The 17,510-nt window shown below is 45.7% G+C and overlaps 1 protein-coding gene across 2 annotated transcripts in view; it reads left to right on the plus strand.

The window, feature by feature from the left end:
- PTPRG (protein tyrosine phosphatase receptor type G) overlaps positions 1–17,510 on the plus strand; it is a 745,340-nt gene that overhangs the window by 652,990 nt on the left and 74,840 nt on the right. For both annotated transcript variants that reach the window (XM_015130516.3, XM_002802749.4), the window contains exon 13: positions 12,782–12,914. In XM_015130516.3, the coding sequence (XP_014986002.3) occupies positions 12,782–12,914 (133 nt within the window). The remainder of the gene's footprint in view (positions 1–12,781; positions 12,915–17,510) is intronic.

A 17,510-nucleotide genomic window follows, 5' to 3' on the forward strand; every position in this document is an offset into this window, starting at 1 on the left:
ATCTACAATCTTGGCAGAGTGGCTTTGGGAGTCAGATCAACGCAGTCGGCTCTGTCCCTTATTCACCCAGGGTCCTCAGGTAAGTCTTAGTCCCGTGTACTCATTTGCCAAGTGGAGCTAATGATCATGCTTAATGCCAAAGGTGGTGTGGCTGTGGAGACCCCCTCGCTGTCACTGACAAATAGGAGCTGTCAGCAGCCCAGTTGCCACACAATGATGGTGACTGTGAGGAGGCCCCCCATAGCCCTTTCCTTTGCTCTCATCTGTGGACATTAAAGCTATTGGTCCCCAAGTAACTGCCATTAAAAATGACATCCAGATGGCCGGGTGCCGTGGCTCACTCCTGTAGTCCCAGGACTTTGGGAGGCCAAGGAGGTTGGATCGCTTAAATCCAGAAGTTCATGATCAGCCTGGGCAACATGGTGAAACCGTGTCTCTAGAAAAAATACAACAATTAGTAAGGCATAGTGGCTTATGCCTGTAGTCCAGCCACTCAGGCGGCTGAGGTGGGAGATCACTTGAGCCTAGAAGGCAGAGGATGCAGTGAGAGGATCATGCCACTGCACTGCAGCCTGGATGACAGAGCAAGACTGTCTCCAAAAAAAAATTAAAAAAAGACCTCCTCCTGAAACTCAACACTGGTAAATCAGAGCTTTCCCTTATCACCTTCAGCTCAGTAAGAAGGTCCACTTCTTCTGAAAGCTAAAAAAACTTCCTTCAGAACTTCAAGCAATTCAAATCTAAAAATGGTGGTGATGATTGTTTAAGCCAGAGATCAGCAAACTTTGTCAGCTAAGGGCCAGAGAGTAAATATTTTTCAGTTTTGCAGGCCACAGGTCTCTGTTGCAGCTACTTAATTCTGCCTTGTAGCACAAAAACCACCATAGACAATACACAGCTGAGAGGATGTGATAGTATTTCAATTAAAACTTTGTTTGCAGAAACAGGCAGTTGGTCTGATATGGTCCACAATCTGTCATTTGCCAATCCCTGGTTTACGCAGAAATATGCATGTGCCTGTCGATTAGTAAAAGATGTGAGTGACCTGAGGGTAAAACAAGCAAACCCATCAGTCAATGATCCTTAAGGTCTTACTTCACTTCCATTGACCTTGTCCTTTGTTGTGTCTGCCTTCTCCAGTATGGTATTTATTTTTTAATGAAATCACCATCATTTTAATGTTAGTGATTTATTTTTAAGGACTTTGTGTGTACATTTTTTAAATCTGTTCCACATTTATTTTTTCTTCATATTAAGAAAAAACAATTTATTTAATCAATACCTGGTCTCTGAAAAGAGTGATAATGTGTAAAGTTACACACTGTTATATTTTTATGAGTGTCTCCAAAAGGCTTGTTTAAATTCCTTTGGTGTTTCATAACATCTTTTTAAGTCCTGTGAGTACTGGCTTTAATATATTATCTCCCAGGGAAGAAAGGGATCCTTCTATAGAAGAAGTGGCAAACCCAGACACCTACAGAAACCAGTTAATACTGATGAGAAACAAGGACCAAGTGTTAGACATTAGGGAGTGGTAAGGACCACAGCATATTGAAGAGCACATGACCTTTCTAAAGAGGGCCAACTCACTCAGCTCCCACAGATTACTGCCAGTGAGAATGCCTAATGAGCCAGAAATCCAGGTTTTTGTGCAGAACCACCCAACTTTCAAGTAAGCTCAAATTTTTAAAACAGTTTCTCCTTTTAAAAATGTAGGCCGGCCGGGCGCGGTGGCTCAAGCCTGTAATCCCAGCACTTTGGGAGGCCGAGACGGGTGGATCACGAGGTCAGGAGATCGAGACCATCCTAGCTAACACGGTGAAACCCCATCTCTACTAAAAAATACAAAAAACTAGCCGGGCTAGGTGGCGGGCACCTGTAGTCCTGGCTACTCGGGAGGCTGAGGCAGGAGAATGGCGTAAACGCGGGAGGCGGAGCTTGCAGTGAGCTGAGATCCGGCCACTGCACCCCAGCCTGGGCGACAGAGCAAGACTCCGTCTCAAAAAAAAAAAAAAATGTAGGCCAAACTAAACCCATCCCTGGGCCAGGTAGGAACCGCTGGTGCTCAACCTCTACTATAGTGTTGATTGCTAGAGTTTCAACTTCCCTGGAAGCCTTTCAGAAGGCTTGAAGGCTTACGTGTACTCCCTCTCACCAGGCTTTTTTCTAGCGTTTCTTTAGTGCAAAGCCCTCAGCTGGATGTCTGCTACATGGAAATCCAGCATGTGGTCCCACCCTCAGGAGCCACAGCCTGAACCCAGAAGCCAGTTGATGCAATGAAATGTTCTTGGGGGCACTGTGCAGTACAGCATACCCTACAAACACATTTCAGAGTGGGCATCATCTACAAATTCATCATTTCGTGCTGGGATTTTCCATTTTTGTTTCCTTAAATTAGGGAAACTTTTTTCAGATTGAATCTTGCTCAGAACCCCAGTGTGTGAACACTCACTGCTGAAGGTTTACTAACTGCCTCTTCTGGCTCAGCCCTGAGTCAGGTGCCAAGGGGACAGTCCACTTCAGGGGTCGGCATACCACAGCCAGCAGGCCACATCCATCCCCTGGCCTGCATTTGCACGGCCCATGAGCTAAGAATGGACACAGTTGGGCAGTGGCTCTGGGCTGCTGTTCTGCTTTGAGACAGAGTGGAGGGTGCAAAGCTGCAGCCACTCTGCTCCTTTGGGCAAACCATGAGGCGCCCCTTTGGAACTCTCAAGCACTAAGGAACCCAATGTGAAAAACTTTAATTACAGAAATAATAACAGCGTCACCAGTGAACATTTGTGCTAGCTCTGCCTGTGCAGAAGTCCAGCTGAGTATGTCACTGATTCTAGGGTACTCCCATGAATGTCATGCTTTGTTGCCGTCATGCCGGTGAGGGAAGGAGGCTCTGATGAAGGAACGTGCCCAGAGCCACACGGCCCGTGGCAAGACAAAGCCCAAACATGGGCTCTGACTCTATAGTCCCGGGGGATCCTCCCCACGTGGTGCTGGCTTTGGCACCGGTTCCCAGAATTAGCAATGCCAGATGATTTCAGATGCAGTATTAATTATTAAGTGAATATTTTAATGTGTGCTTTTAAAAAGAGACCAACTTTCCATTTGTGACAGTGGTTCTCAACCGGAGGCAATTCTGTCCTTCTCCCTAGGAATATTTGGGAGCATCTGGAGACATTTTTAGTTGTCATAACTGGCACTGGGGTGCTACTTGGTGTCTCGTGGGTAGAGGCCAGGGCTGTTGCTAAACGTCATATGGTGCACAGGACAGCTCCACAACAAGGAACCATCTAGTCAAAATGTCATTAATACCAAGGCCGAGAACCCCTGATTTATAGTATTCATGTAAAGTTTCCTTTTTGAAGAAGTTTACTTGAGGACAAATAGAGTAGTAATTTAAAGACGAAGTACCAGTACAGGTTCATGCAGATTGGGCAGAAATCATGACTGCAGTACCCAGCTGTCTAGGGATTGGGAGCAGTACAGCATGCTTTATTTAAAATTAGTGGTATCAGGCACTTGTATGGACTATCAGAAGTAGTTTTCAGCCAGGGCTAGTTTTGCTGATCAGGTTTCTTTCTAGAGAAGTGTTTTCTTTATAATTCTGCCCACCCCCGTCCTGATCTGTTATCTTCCTGGCATGTCCACGGGAATGAGCTCAGGGTAGGCTGAAGGGGTTATTCAGCTGCCAGTACAGTTTAGTTTCTTCTCAGAAAGTATCTGGGTCCTTGGAGTTTCTATTGCCCACTGAACGATCTTTGAATTAAGACAGATGGTAAATCTCATGGTATGGAAAACCAGACCCCACTAAGAACAGTTAGATTTCCAGAGAGGTTGTAGTCAAGAATTCAGGTTGCAGCAGGTGGCATAGTTGGTGTAAGATTGGTGTACAGCTTCTGTCTGTGACTGATTTCAAAACCACGTACTTTTGCAATCAACTGTCAGTGGTGGCCGTCTGGTAGGTTAGGACTTGCCATCTTTTAGGGGCTTGGAATTAAATTAGGATTTATCAAATGCCTCCCCACTTTCCCAACAACTAATTGAAATAGAGATGACAGACCATCATTTTGATTGTTTGAGTCTAGTGAACTAAGCTCTGCGTGAAATGGTAAGGGAGCACTTATTCACAGGAACTCTTGGCAGTGATATAAATGGAAACGAATGATGCTCTAATCCTGCCCACACGTGTTACCACAGAGCCAGTGTCCTGTTGCAGGAGAACATATTTATTTGTAACTGATGAACAATCATTTCTCTGCAGCAGTGGTTTGGGTAACGTCAGGGCTCCAGAAAAATAAAAGGCCAATTTTGTGGCCCTGTAAAAATAGCAGCCACCTTATCATTTCACACCCGTTAGAATGGTTTCTATCAAAAATATAGAAAATAAGTGTTGGCAGAAATGTGGAAAGAAGGGAACGCTTTGTGCACTGTTGGTGGGAATGTAAAATGTGCAGCCACTGTGGAAAATAGTATGATAGTTCCTTAAAAAAGTAAAAACAGAATTATCATATGATTTAGCAGTTCTACTTCTGGGTATACAGTTGACCCTTGAAAAACAGTCTTGAACTGCTTGTATCCACTTATACATGAGTTTTCATCTGTTTCTGCCACCCCTGAAAGAGGAAGACCAACCCCTCCTCATTCTCCCCTCGTCAGCCTGCTCAAAGTGAAGATGATGGGAATGAAGACCTTTATGATGACCCACTTCCACTTAATGAATAGTAAATATAAATATTTTCTCTTCCTTACGATTTTCTTTATAGCATTTTCTTTTTTCTAGCTTGCCTTATTGTAAGAATATAGCATATAATACAAATAATGTACAAATATGTGTTAATTGACTATTTATGTTATTGGTGAGGCTTCCAGTCAACAGTAGGCTATTAGCAGGAAAGTTTTTGGAGACTCAAAAGTTATACATGAATTTCTGACTATTCAGGGATTAGCACCCCTAACACCTATGTTGTTGATGGGTTAACTCTATGGCCAAAGGATTGAAAGCAGGATCTCAAAGAGATATTTGTAGACCCATGTTCATGGCAACATCATAGACAATAGCCAAGAGGTAGAAGCACCCCAAGTGTTCATCAATGGGTGAATGGATAAAATGTGGCATAGAGTACATACAGTGAAATAACTGTTTGGCCTTTAAAAGGAATGAAATCCTGTCACATGCTGCAGCATGGATGAACCTTGAGGACATTATGCTAAGTGCAATGAGCTAGTCACAAAAAGACGAATTCCACCTATCTAAGATACCTAGCACAGTCAAACTCAAAGAAACAAAGGAGAATGGTGGTTGCCAGAGGCTGATGAAAGGGGAAATGGGGAGTTGTTTAATGGATCTAGAGTTTCTGTTTTGCAAGAGGAAAAAGTTCTGGAGATCAGTTGCACAACAGTGTGAATATACTCAACATCACTGAATGGGACACTTAGAAATGGTTAAGATGGTAAATTTTGTGTTATGTGTTTTTTACCACTTTTTTTTTTAAGCAGCCACCTTAATTCACAGATGTTGGGAGGTTTTTAATGAGTGGTATGGTTCAGAACAAATATGGTGAAATTCCCCACGATGGAAACAGGCTATCAATTTATGAGTATGCAGATCGTCCTTCTCTTTATCTTCCTTGCAAATTAAAGAATCTTGCTCTTCCCTACTCCTGATAGAGGCCTCTTGGATCCAAGCTAGTTTTAGTCTTGACACCAGAGGGGTTCTTGTCCTGTAGCAGAAGTTGAGCCCTTACTGGAGGGTAGGAGGCATTTCAGATGGGTCCATCTGATGTATTGCTGCCGGTAGCATTTATAGTACATTGTACTCCGTTTTTATTTGCTTCTACTGGGATGAGAGCCAAGCCAGTAAAAGGCAAACAGCATTAATTCAGTGATGACATATGCCACTGAAAACTGTTTTTCTTTTCTTTTTTTTTTTTATTTTTTTTAAAAAGCAGAATGGAGGCACTTTACTCAGATTCTGCTGGGTGCTGAAATAAAGACGTAGAGAAAGAAAGGCTGTGGGGAGGTTGTTAACCTTACCTTCCTCCTGCATATGCCCAGAGAGGGTTCATTAGCATTTTGCTCCAAGTTTCACGGGGAAGACACTTTGGGAGCAGGCTCATTCTTTGAGTCGGGGCTCTAGCTGGCCTCACATCACCCTCTGAGTAGCTGTTCACCTGCACATCACATCCACTGGGGAAGTACTGGGTATCAGTTGACACTCCTTTCCTCATTGTCATCTTCTACACAGATCAAATGCACTGAGAATGGACTATGTTATATGGGCAGAGCAACAGCATGGTTAGTTTCTAATTGGCCTAAAAATAAAATCTCTTCAAAAATAAACAGAATTGGAGAAAGCCGCTTTGTACAGAAAGAGCCTCTTCTCTTGAGCCAGGTTAGTGGTATCAGGATTGTGATAAGTTTATTAAACCATGATTTTTACTTTTGATTTTGAGGCCTTTTTAAAAGACCTGAGTTAGTGTTGTTCTGCAGACTCACTGGGTCAGAGTGCCATCTTGCAAACTGAAACTAGGCTGGCCAGAGTGAGCTGGCAATGGGAATTGGGGTGAGGAAAGCTGGTCCGGTGTGACATTAGGGAGTAGTGACGACTGTGGCAAACCAGTGAGACATACCCTGTCAGAAGGGAGTGTGCTGCTTGATTCCAACTGATGTTTGCCGTGTAGGAGTTCAGGCTTTTGTTGCCAACCTTGAACATTTCCAGTGGAAGCTACCATTGCTGATTTTTATCTGAATTTATTTGCTTATTAAATGTTGGTAGCTACCTCCCAATTAAAAAATAATTACTGGGAAGGGGTGTCAAACCAGAGTTGCCAGTTCATAACCCATGTCAGGCAGGAATCGAAGGGCTAGTCCTTCTGGGAAAACTGCATCATCTGGATGAACCAGAGATGGAGGTGAGGAGGAGCTCTGTTAACGCAGAGGTCCTGCCCTTATCTTGGTGTCACAATTTAGGCATCATGGAAGGAAGCAAACCCCCAGTAACTGGGCAGCTCAGTTCCGTTGGACCCTTCAGGAGGCAGCTAGGTCACCAGCAAAGCTCTGCATAAAAGTGTGCTGCTCCTGACAGATGGGAGTGTCTAGTGTTACTATACTGTCAGCATTGTTGCTTGGCTCCATTGAAGGAAAGAAAAGAATGAACATTTCTTGGGCAAAAGAAAAGAATGAATATTTCTTGGGCATCTCCTCTGTGTCAGGCACTGTGCTTGGTGCCTGACTGATCCAGAGCAGCTTCGTGAGCAGGCAGCCTGTGCACTCACACAGGCCCTGTGCTCAGAAGGGCCTATGCTTGCCTTCATACTCTCTCATACTCTACTGTCACCTTCTCAAACCTCTTTAATAACTTTTGAATGGGCCCCATGATTTCATTTTGCATTTGGTCCTGTAAGTTATGTAGCCATAACTTATAGTCTGTTTTCACACAGACAATCTTTTTTCATCCTCAGGACTCCCGAGAGGTGAGTGTTATCATTTGTCTCCCTTTGATACAGGAGTGAACAGACACTCAGAGATGGGCAGTCATTTACCCAAAGCCACACAGCTGGAAAGGCCTAAGTCAGAATTTGTACTCAGGTCTGCCTGAGTCTGGGGTGCAGAATTGCCACCTTGCGGCATGCTGCTGTGGTTGTACTGAAAGGCCTACAGCATGTTCTGGTCTCTGGAGGTCTAGGCATGGGGAATTTTAGCCTCATGGATTGTCGGTGTCTGAGGGCCTATTATGAGATGGGTGTATACTCAGTGCCACACTTTGTGTGTTCTAGTAGTCCTGGCAGCTTGCTGTTTTATTAGGGCCACAAATTGAGTCAGGGAGCAGGACGGGTATTTCTTCTGAAGGACACAGCAAGAAGTACAGGGGCCATGCACAGTGTCTCATACCTATAATCCCAGCACTTTGAGTGGGGGCTGAGGCAGGAGGATCCCTTGAGCCCAGAAGTTTGAGACCAGCCTGGGCAACATATCAAGAAAATGTCTCTACCAAAAAAAAAAGGGGGGAAGAAAAGAAGTATGATACAGTCTAGTCTCAGGGCAAACTGAGATTCTAGCTCTTTACTAGCAATCTCATCATAGGCAGCCCTTTGTGCTGATACCCAGCACATCTGAAGCTCTGTAGGACTGCCACTCAGATGTTATACACTCAGATGTTACAGAGAGGAGTCAGATTCAGCAAACACCAGTGTGCACTCACCATCTCCTGCTATGGTGTGAGGGTGCTGAGGAAGAGAGTGGTGGTGATGATAAGTAATGATGCTGCTGCTAGGATGGTGGCTGGTGATGGTGTTGCCGAAGTTGGGGTGGTGGTGATGACAGTAATCACAATAGTTAACATTAAACAGGTGCCAAGCAACATTCTAAGTGTTTTGTATGCAAAACTCAATCTTCATCCCCCACAATGCCGTATGCAACATTATTACTTCCATTTACAGAGGAGGAGACTGAGGCACAGCGAGGTTAGGTCAGTTGCCCAAAGTTGCAAAGCTAGTAGGAGGCAGAGCTTTGTAACTGTTCTTCCATACATAGATGGAAATCAGCCCTACCTTTGGGGACCTAGAGTCACAAAAGAGCGATTATAATTGAGTGTGATGTGTGCAGTAAGAGTAACACAAGATGATGATGGTGGGGTGGCACTTGGCATTTGCTTGATGCCAGGCACACCTCTAGGTGCTTACATGTATCTTCTCATTGGATTCCCCAACAGTCCTATGAAGTAGGCTCTTTTTATCCTGTTTTATAGATGAAGAACTCCAGGCCCAAAGTGGTTTAAGTTATTGGCTAAAGGTTACACAGAAAATGGCAGAGCCAGGATTTGAACCTATAATCTCTGCTCTGCCCTTAAGAGATAGTGCAAACTGGCGGCTTCTGGAAGCCTCACAGAGAAGGCAGCATTTGAACCAGGATCGAAGGATCAATAAGATGAATTCTGGCATCAGGAAAGGAAAGGCACTCCCTACAGTAGGAATGGGAGGGGCAAAGACAGAGAGGTGGGACCATGGCCCAGCATGGTCACTGACTGGGTGAGTGTAGCTGGAACAGCAGGAGATGATGCTGGTTTGGGGATGGAAGGCCCTGCTCCTGAAAAGCCTTGCTTCCCCACTCAGGGGTATCCTGAGGGCCATGAGGGGCTACTTAGGAAAGTGACAGGAGCAGATTTCACTTGATCACCTGGAGACGGAATCCAATTCTAGGTTCCTGGCACCAGGAAGACAAAGCAGTACTGTGAATTTGAAAATGAAATCAACTTTATCATGCCCCACGTGGAAATTCAGTCGCATTCTTATTTTTGCTTGGCTTTTATGTAAAAGACCCAAGCCAATGAAACTGCCTGCCGTTAGTCAAGGTCAGAGTGAAACTTGTCAGAAAAACTTCCTTAAGTCTCTCACTGACACTACAAGTTATTGCCACCCTGAGAGCTCCTCCATAGAAACTGCCATTTGGAGACTGTCCACAGTGGGATTTCAGATAGGCTCCAACCCCCTATGGGAATCCCCCCTCCAACCCTGTCCCCCGGCCAGTTATTACACACTTTCACGAAATGTTAGAGGGAGAAATGACTCCATTGTGGAAATCAAGTTTGAGGCCAGTTCTGACCTGGGCTGTGACTCAAGAGCCTTGTCTTCTGGACCTTTATTCTCTATGCTGTTGGTTCTCACTTTTTCTGGGTCCTGGACCCCTCTTAGAATCCAATGAAAACTGAACACTCACCCCGTAGAGGAGGAGAGGGGGACAGACATTATCACCAACAGAGAGATACCCCTGGGGCTTCAGGGACAATATAACATGCCATTGATCCACACAAACAGATGGTCACTCCCGAACCCCTTCCCAAGGCCAAGAAATTCTGGAGTGGTCATTTTTCACTGGTTTTAGAATGGCTGAAATATGCCAGGCGTGGTGGCTCACGCCTATAATCCCAGCACTTTGGGAGGCTGAGGTGGAAGGATCACTTGAGGTCAGGAGTTCGAGGGCAGCTGGGCAACATGGTGAAACCTTGTCTCTACTAAAAATACAAAAATTGGTTGGGCGTGGTGGCGCATACCTGTAATTCCAGGTACTTGGAGGGCTACAGTGGGAGGATCGCTTGAGCCTGGGAGGCGGAGGTTGCAGTGAGCTGAGATCAAGCACTCCAGCCTGAGTGACAGAGTGAGACCCTGTTTCAAAAAAGGAAAAAAAAAAATGATAGAAATACCACAGAGGTGGTATTGCCAGTGATTGTTTAGGGATATAAGTGTGAGGGACTATTTTGGCCAAGAGTTCCTTTCTGTGGTTTGGGATGAATAGGACATGGAGTTTTCATTCTTTGTAGCAGCACAGGCAAGAATCCTGTTCTGTAAGGAGCGAGGAGAGGAACAAGACACTGAGAGTCCCTCCTGTACCCAAGGGCTTCCCAGAGTGGATACTGATTTTAACTGAACATGTGGCCTATAGCGTCAACCCTCCCAACATTGTTTTCCATTAACAGGACTTCCAGGTCTTTGAGATCCCCCCACCACCAGCCAGATAATTGCCTGGCTGGGCTACCCCCTTCTGGGGGCCCCACAAAATTCTTATTTGCAACTCTGGTTTCTCTGGCCAGCCACCAGAGCTTTGCAATAAAAGCATTATGTTGATGGAGAGAAGGCATGCCTGATCTTTGTCTGCTTCAGCTTAAAACCCTGCAGTAGTATCTACTGCCCTTAGGACTAAAATCAGTTTCTTTATTTTAGCCTAAAAGGCCCTGGCTTCATCTGCCTTCCAATTCCCCATCTGGGTCCCCTTTCCTCTCATTCTTTACTCCCACTGATTTGATGGTCTCCATCCAGAACACCCTTCTTCCCCAACTCTCTGCCTAACTAACTCCCCTTCATCCTTCAACACTTGCCTTCGTTGGGGAGCTCATGGAGACCTGGGCTTGGAGAGCTATTCCCCTATGGCCCCCTGTGCATCCCCTGGTGCCACATTCATTGTATTATTACTTGTGGTTGTGCCCGCCTCTCCCCATTTAAGATTCCTCCCCATGGGCACAGCAGTGCTACTGTCTGATGTACTGCTGTGTCCCCCTCCCCTTGCACCAGGCCTGTGCATAGTAGGGGCTTGGTAAGAATCTATCCTATCTAATGAAAAAATGGAGCAGGGGGTTAAGAAAATGGACAGGCACAGCTAGGAAGGCACTTTATAAATGGCAAAGTGCTCTGCGGTGGTTTTTAATCAGAGTGTGCTGCACCTACTTGACTCTGTCGTCTTCTACCTGTGAGCTGGGGATACATCAGGTCCTGCCTGCGTCACAGGCCTGTGCCTGAAACAAAGGAGGTGGTCAACATAAAATGCATTAGAGGAAATCCAGTGAAACGCATCGTAACACACTTCTTCCTGACTCGAGAGTCTCGCCTCTTTAAAAATCTGCTCCCACAGCCAATTCTTCCCTACTCAGCCTACCTTCTCTCACCTGGAAACTCAACCTGATTAGCTCTGCATTTAGTCCATCCTGCAGAGGGACACTCCGGGCTGGCTGAACGCTGGCCTCGTTTTTGCAGTGCAGGAGGAATCCTTGCTGGGCTCGAGTCAGCCTGCAGCCAGTGTTAGATTTTTTTAAGGGGCTTCTCCCTGTGGTCACAGACGACCTTTGCTTTTTCGCTGCTTGCCTCTGTGCACCTGTGCTCTTCCCAGCCCCAGCATCCCAACCGGGGCTTCATTTGGGCCACCTGGCATGTTCCAGGCATCTTCTCCACAGTGGAAGGGAAGATAGGATCTTCTGCTGAGGCTCCCGGGGACTTCTGAAGATATTCAGGGCCTGGAGAGGTGGAGGAAGGAGCTGCCTGATTAACAGGTATTGGCTGACCAGCGAGAATCCTGAACTATTTGGCAAGCTTTCCCTGCTAACCTCTAGATTGTGGCTGCTGGTTACAGACGTGCTCTGGGAATAGGGTGTGGTATGGCTTCCTGTCTTCAGGAAAGAAAATAGGAGCTTTTGGAAGGATCTGGGGTAGGTGATAGGATCAAAGGACAAACTAGAGAAGCATTTTAGGAAAAACAGGATCTCTGGGGATCTGGATGGTAGGAGCCCGCACACAAAAGCACCTAGGTGCTCCTGCTGGGATGTGCTGTTGTTCAGTCTTAGAGTCAGTGGTGAGATTCTAGGGCAAGACGTAATAGTCCTGGCTTGAGTGCTACATCGTTGACCAGAGCAGGGAGCCGCACACTCCGATGATTGTCCCACCATGACTATATCTGTTAGGGAAAGGTGGTTTCCCAAAGCAGAATTGGGGTGTAGTTGTTCCTACAGCAAGGAGTAAGGGATGCTGAGCAGCAAAGAATAGATGGTCGTCATAGTCACAGCCAGTTCTAGTTATCCTAGTGAAACCCCTCATGCCAGCCCTCCTGCCCTTGCACTAGAGAACCTGAGAGGCTCTTGGACAGCCATTCCACCCTTGCTTCTTTGAGACTTGAGCACACGTCCTCAGCACCTTCAAAGGCTCTTCTGGGTCGGTCATGTTCTTGGGGTAAGGCTGGAATGTCTGTGTCTTCTGTACGGCTGTCTAAAAACACCTTCAGCTCTATCTGTAAGTCCATATAACTGCCGATTACAGAATGCAGCCCACAGAAGAGGCCCTGTGTGGGTTGGGATGGGGCAGGAGATGGTGAGGGCTGCAGATTGCCCCTCCTGTCATGGGGCAGCCCAGAGCAAGTGGCCCAGTTCTCCAGAAACCACACAAAACTGGAACAAAACTCTGCCTCACATTCTGGCTCCCACCTCCACTAACCTCTGTTCTCTAACTGGGATGATTTCTCTTGGCAGCGGAAAAAAACACCTCTGGAATGATAAGCCGCCCTGCTCCAGGGAGGATGGAGTGGATCATCCCTCTGATTGTGGTATCAGCCTTGACCTTCGTGTGCCTCATCCTTCTCATTGCTGTGCTCGTTTACTGGAGGTAAGCCAGGCAGCACCTACAGCGTAGATATGGGGGCCAGATGCTGGCCAGGTTTTGCTCATGGGAGGGGAATCCCACGGCCTCTGCATTCAGGAAGGTGAGGTAGCTTAAGTGTTTCTGGTCTTGCCACCTGGGAGACCCTCTTGTCTCTGTTAGACAATGGCAGGGCCAGATCCACTTTGGAGGTCAAGGCACTTATGGTGAGCTTCTGGGATTTAGTACCAAAGAGGTTTTTGTTTGAGAACCAAGGAGATCCAAGTTCAAATCCCAGCTCTGCTACTTGCTAGATAGATCCAAATCCCATGTCCACTTTGAATGTTAGTTTCAGAACCAGCAAAATGAGTTAACAAGTCATAGCATTTGCAGTTTTTCTGAGATGATGCTTTACTTTGTTGTAGTCACATAACTCCTCTTGACCTTAGAATTTTTTTTCATAGTCTTTCACTGAAAATTAAATTGGGCTATAAGAAAAAATTTAGCATATTATGTGGTATTTAATACATGTAAGATTAAAATGGCAGACTGTAAGCTATCCGGACTCTCACTGCTTCCCATGGGAAGCCAGGTTGCAGCCTCTCTTTAGAAGTTGTGTTTTTTCAGCCGGACCATCTCAGCCAATTCAGCTGAGCAACTCCATCAAGCCCATTCAGTTGGCCTGGGTGCCTTCACCTCTCAGACCGATGTAGGCGGCTTCTGCCCTTCATCTGACAGGCTTCACCAGTGAGAAACAGGTGTCATATTTTCATCTCTCCTTCCCTTCTTTCCATTCACTCAATTTTGAGCCCATAATGTGTGCCAGTCTTCTAGGCACAAGTGATTTCTGAAAAAGTGAGTAAAACAGATAAGAATCCTTACTATCATGGAGCTTACGTTTTAGTGGAGGAGGCAGGCAATAAACAAAGCAAATAACTAAAACATGTAATTTCTAAGATGGTGGTAACTGGATAATGGAGAAAACTAAATCTGGAAAGGGGAGGGGCCCATGGGGGCCTAGCAGGAGTGTTCAGAGTGGTCAAGGAGATGATACCTGAGCAAGGACCTAAAGGAGGAGGGAACCAAATGGGCTCCACCTGGGGCAAGTTCCAAGTAGCGGAAACAGCACATGCAAAGGCCCTGAGGCAAGGGCATGCCTGGTGTGTACCAGGAAGAGCCAGAGGTCAGTGGGGCTGAGACACGAGTACAGGGGTAAGGTGGCAGAAAAGGGTATCAGAAAGAAACAGGGTAGAGCAGGATCGGGTCATGCTGCACAGTCTTGTGGGCCGTTGTTAATGCACTGCCTTTCACTCGAAGATGAGTAGGGTTTGGTGCAGAAGAATGTTGTGATTTAACTTCAAGACTACTTGGCTGCTGTGTTGAATACAGACTGAAGAGGAGCGGGGGCAGAAACACAGACCATTGGGGAGACCACTGGACTAGTTCAAGAAGGACACAATTGTGTCTCAGATGAGGGTAGCGGTGTAGGTGGTGATAATTCATTGCGTAGACATCTATTTTGAAGGTGGGAGCAACAGAATCTGCTGGCAGATTGGGTCTGTTCCTAATTGACTGGAACAGGAGAATAAGGAAGGAGGTCATCTCAGGTTTCCTCAGGCATCTGACGGTAACCATAAGCCCTTTAGTGCTGCAGACCAGCAAGATTATGAAGTATGTTGTATTTTGGGGCGAGCATAGGAACACTAGACTCACCTGCATGTCATCCCTTCTCCAGGAAAAAGTGTTGTGCAAATATGTTTGAAGCCCATTGGTAAATTAGAGGCCACCTAGTGTGAGTTTAACTAATCAGGTGAGGTTAACAAGGGCAGCATGCCTGTCTCATGGCTCTGCTCAGTCAGCACTGTTTGGTTTTAGTCTCAGGCTGTCACCACAGGGGAGCAGAGAAGTCCCACAGCTGCCACAGCATAAAGAAACACCTTGTACCTGGCAATTCTAGCAAAACCCTCCGGATTGTTTCTGACTGGCCCACTTTGGATCCTCTACCCCCTCCCAAAATGGATCACTGTGACCAAGAAGGACCATGGGGCCAAACAGGCATCCATACCCAGCCGGCCAAAACATGAGTATTTACTTCAGGTTTCTTATAGGGAAGGGCTGTGTCATGTAGTAAACAGCTTTAAAATCCTTCCATTCAAAATGTATTTTCCCTTTAGAAAATGACAACTGTTTATACTTCTGAAAAACTCAGTGAGTCCAAATGGAAAATATGAATTGAATAATATCTTAATATTTCCTGTCTGAAATGTTTTTATGATGTTTATTATACATGTATGCATATATTTCTTCAAAAGCTTCATTTAAAGTAACCAGAGCTTTAAACTTCATCCAACAGAGTCTGGACTTGAGCTTTTACCAGATTCCTAATCCCAGGAGCACAAAAAATGAGTGTGAAGAAGAAAATTCTTATAGAGCAAGGAAAGTAAAATTAAATTAGTGTTAGGATGAATGAGTTGGCTAAGCATACAGCCTAGAGGGGACAAGGACCTTTTTTCTGTCCAACTTTTTACAAATTATTAATGCGAAAGAAGGAAGCATTGGGGGGCTCACATAGAAAACTGGTAAATACAGAGGAGCCGTGTGTTTCCCTTTGGCAATGCAGTTTTTTAGCTAGAACAACAGTGCTTCTCTTCTGCCTTTTGAGGCGCAGTAAGACTGGATGATTGGCAAACAGACTTGTCATAAGTAGAGCATTGAGGCAGATCAAAACCACCTGGATCATTTCTTCAGGAGGCAGGCCTGGCACCGGGAGGTTCAAACCTGCTCACTGTGGCAGCAGTTTCTACCACAACCAAGGACTGGCCCTTTGCAGTTATTGTGATTTTTGAGTGTGTTTTCTCCGAGTTGTTGATACTACAACTTAATAGGTTCATGAAATAGTGGAAAACTACACTCAAGGTCTCTGAAGTCTGTCTCTTCCAAGTCTCCCACTGTACAGTGGTGTTAGTGCTAATGTTTTCAGTGAGTCCTTTTTGAGTGCCAGGCACTGTGCCAAGCACTCGGGTGGCACCATCTCATGTGATTCTCACAACAGAGCTGTATGGTAGGTACTATCACTGTCCTTTCTTTTTGAGCCACATTCTTTGACCAAGGAAGAGCATGAGAACTCAATTTGTTGAAAGCCTGCTGTGGGCCAAATAGTTGGCAATATCATCACCCACTGTGTTGCCCAGAACCCTTTTCTGTTGCAGTTGACAAAAATCCATTTCAAAACGCCTTAAGCTCAAGGAAAAAAAAAAAAAAAGTTTGATTCATGGAATTGAGAAGTTCAGGAGCATTGGGGCTGGCTGGTTTGTAAGATGGAACATCAGGACTTAGCTGGTTTGGTCTGTGTGTTTCTCTTGCCCTCAGTCTCTGGGATCTGCTCTCTGTGTGGTCTTCTCGCTTAGGCAGGCCCTCTGCCTGTTCCACAGAGCAGCCTCTGGCCATGTTAGACTGATATGCCTCCACCCCAGTGGAAAGGGAATATTTCTCCTCTAATAGTTCCACTTAAGTCCCAACATGGCATCTCTTATTATTGACTTACATCATTTATCCATACCCTGGAGTCGTTTAGTGGTCAAAAGGATGGAACACTCTTGTCAGGCCTAGGTCTTATATTTAACTCTGGAGCCTAGAAGTAGGATCAGTGTCACTGCCATCAAAACCTTGGACTGCAGCCGAACAAGGGATGGTTGTCCAAAGGACCATCAAGACCTAAAAAAGTGAGTAGAAGGTTCAGCTAGGCATTCTGTTACTTAAAAAATTATAAAGCTGTTTCTATTGCATATGCACTGAAGCCATTTTCAGCTTCCTGTTATTTATGCAATGCTTACAGAGTTCTTGCCATGCATCCTGGTGGGCCTAGAGAGTTAGAGATGAGGTCCCCTGGCCCTCACAGTCTATTGGAAGAGGCAGATGAATAAATATAACAGAGTATGGGGAGCATTTGGAGAAGGGTAAATCCAAGTTGCTATAACAGCATATAGGAAGGGCTTCAACCCAACCTGGAATGGGGGTTGAGGTCAGGGAAAGCTCCCTGGAGGACCTGGGCCAAGCTTGAAGCCCAAGCAGCGGTCAGCCAGGTGAAGAGGTGGAAGAATGAAGCTGGGGAGGAAAAGCCTGGCCTACTGCAAGCAGATACATGTGGCTCGCTGTTGTTGGAGCAGAGTGTGGGGACAGCAAGGGCCAGATCATGAGGGCCTCATCGAAGGGAGATGTGCCATATCCTGAGGATGATGGGAAGGTATTTAAGGAGCCAAAACTGCAGGAGGGCAAGATCATAAAGAAACATTACTGTGTCTAGAGACTGTAACATGGGCCTATAGTCATGTAGCCTGGATTTGGAGCCACACTTCACCACACTGTCTTATCTGTGCAGCTGTGGAGCGTGTGTTCGTACCAGCAGTGCTGTCCTCTCTCAAGGTGTGAATTTGTTTTGGGGAGATTTTTATAGACTTATTTTGTGTATAAAGCACAGATTTACATATATGAAAACAGCATTGTGCATTCATGGTATTAAAATTGGCACTGGGCAATTAGGGGGGAAAAGAGTCTAAAAGGGCCCCTTAGAGGAGGTGCCAATGAAAAACAGATTGAGACACACTGCCTTAGACAAAGGCTTCT

The sequence above is a fragment of the Macaca mulatta genome, chromosome 2, assembly GCF_049350105.2.
Source record: "Macaca mulatta isolate MMU2019108-1 chromosome 2, T2T-MMU8v2.0, whole genome shotgun sequence".
Lineage (NCBI taxonomy): Eukaryota > Metazoa > Chordata > Mammalia > Primates > Cercopithecidae > Macaca > Macaca mulatta.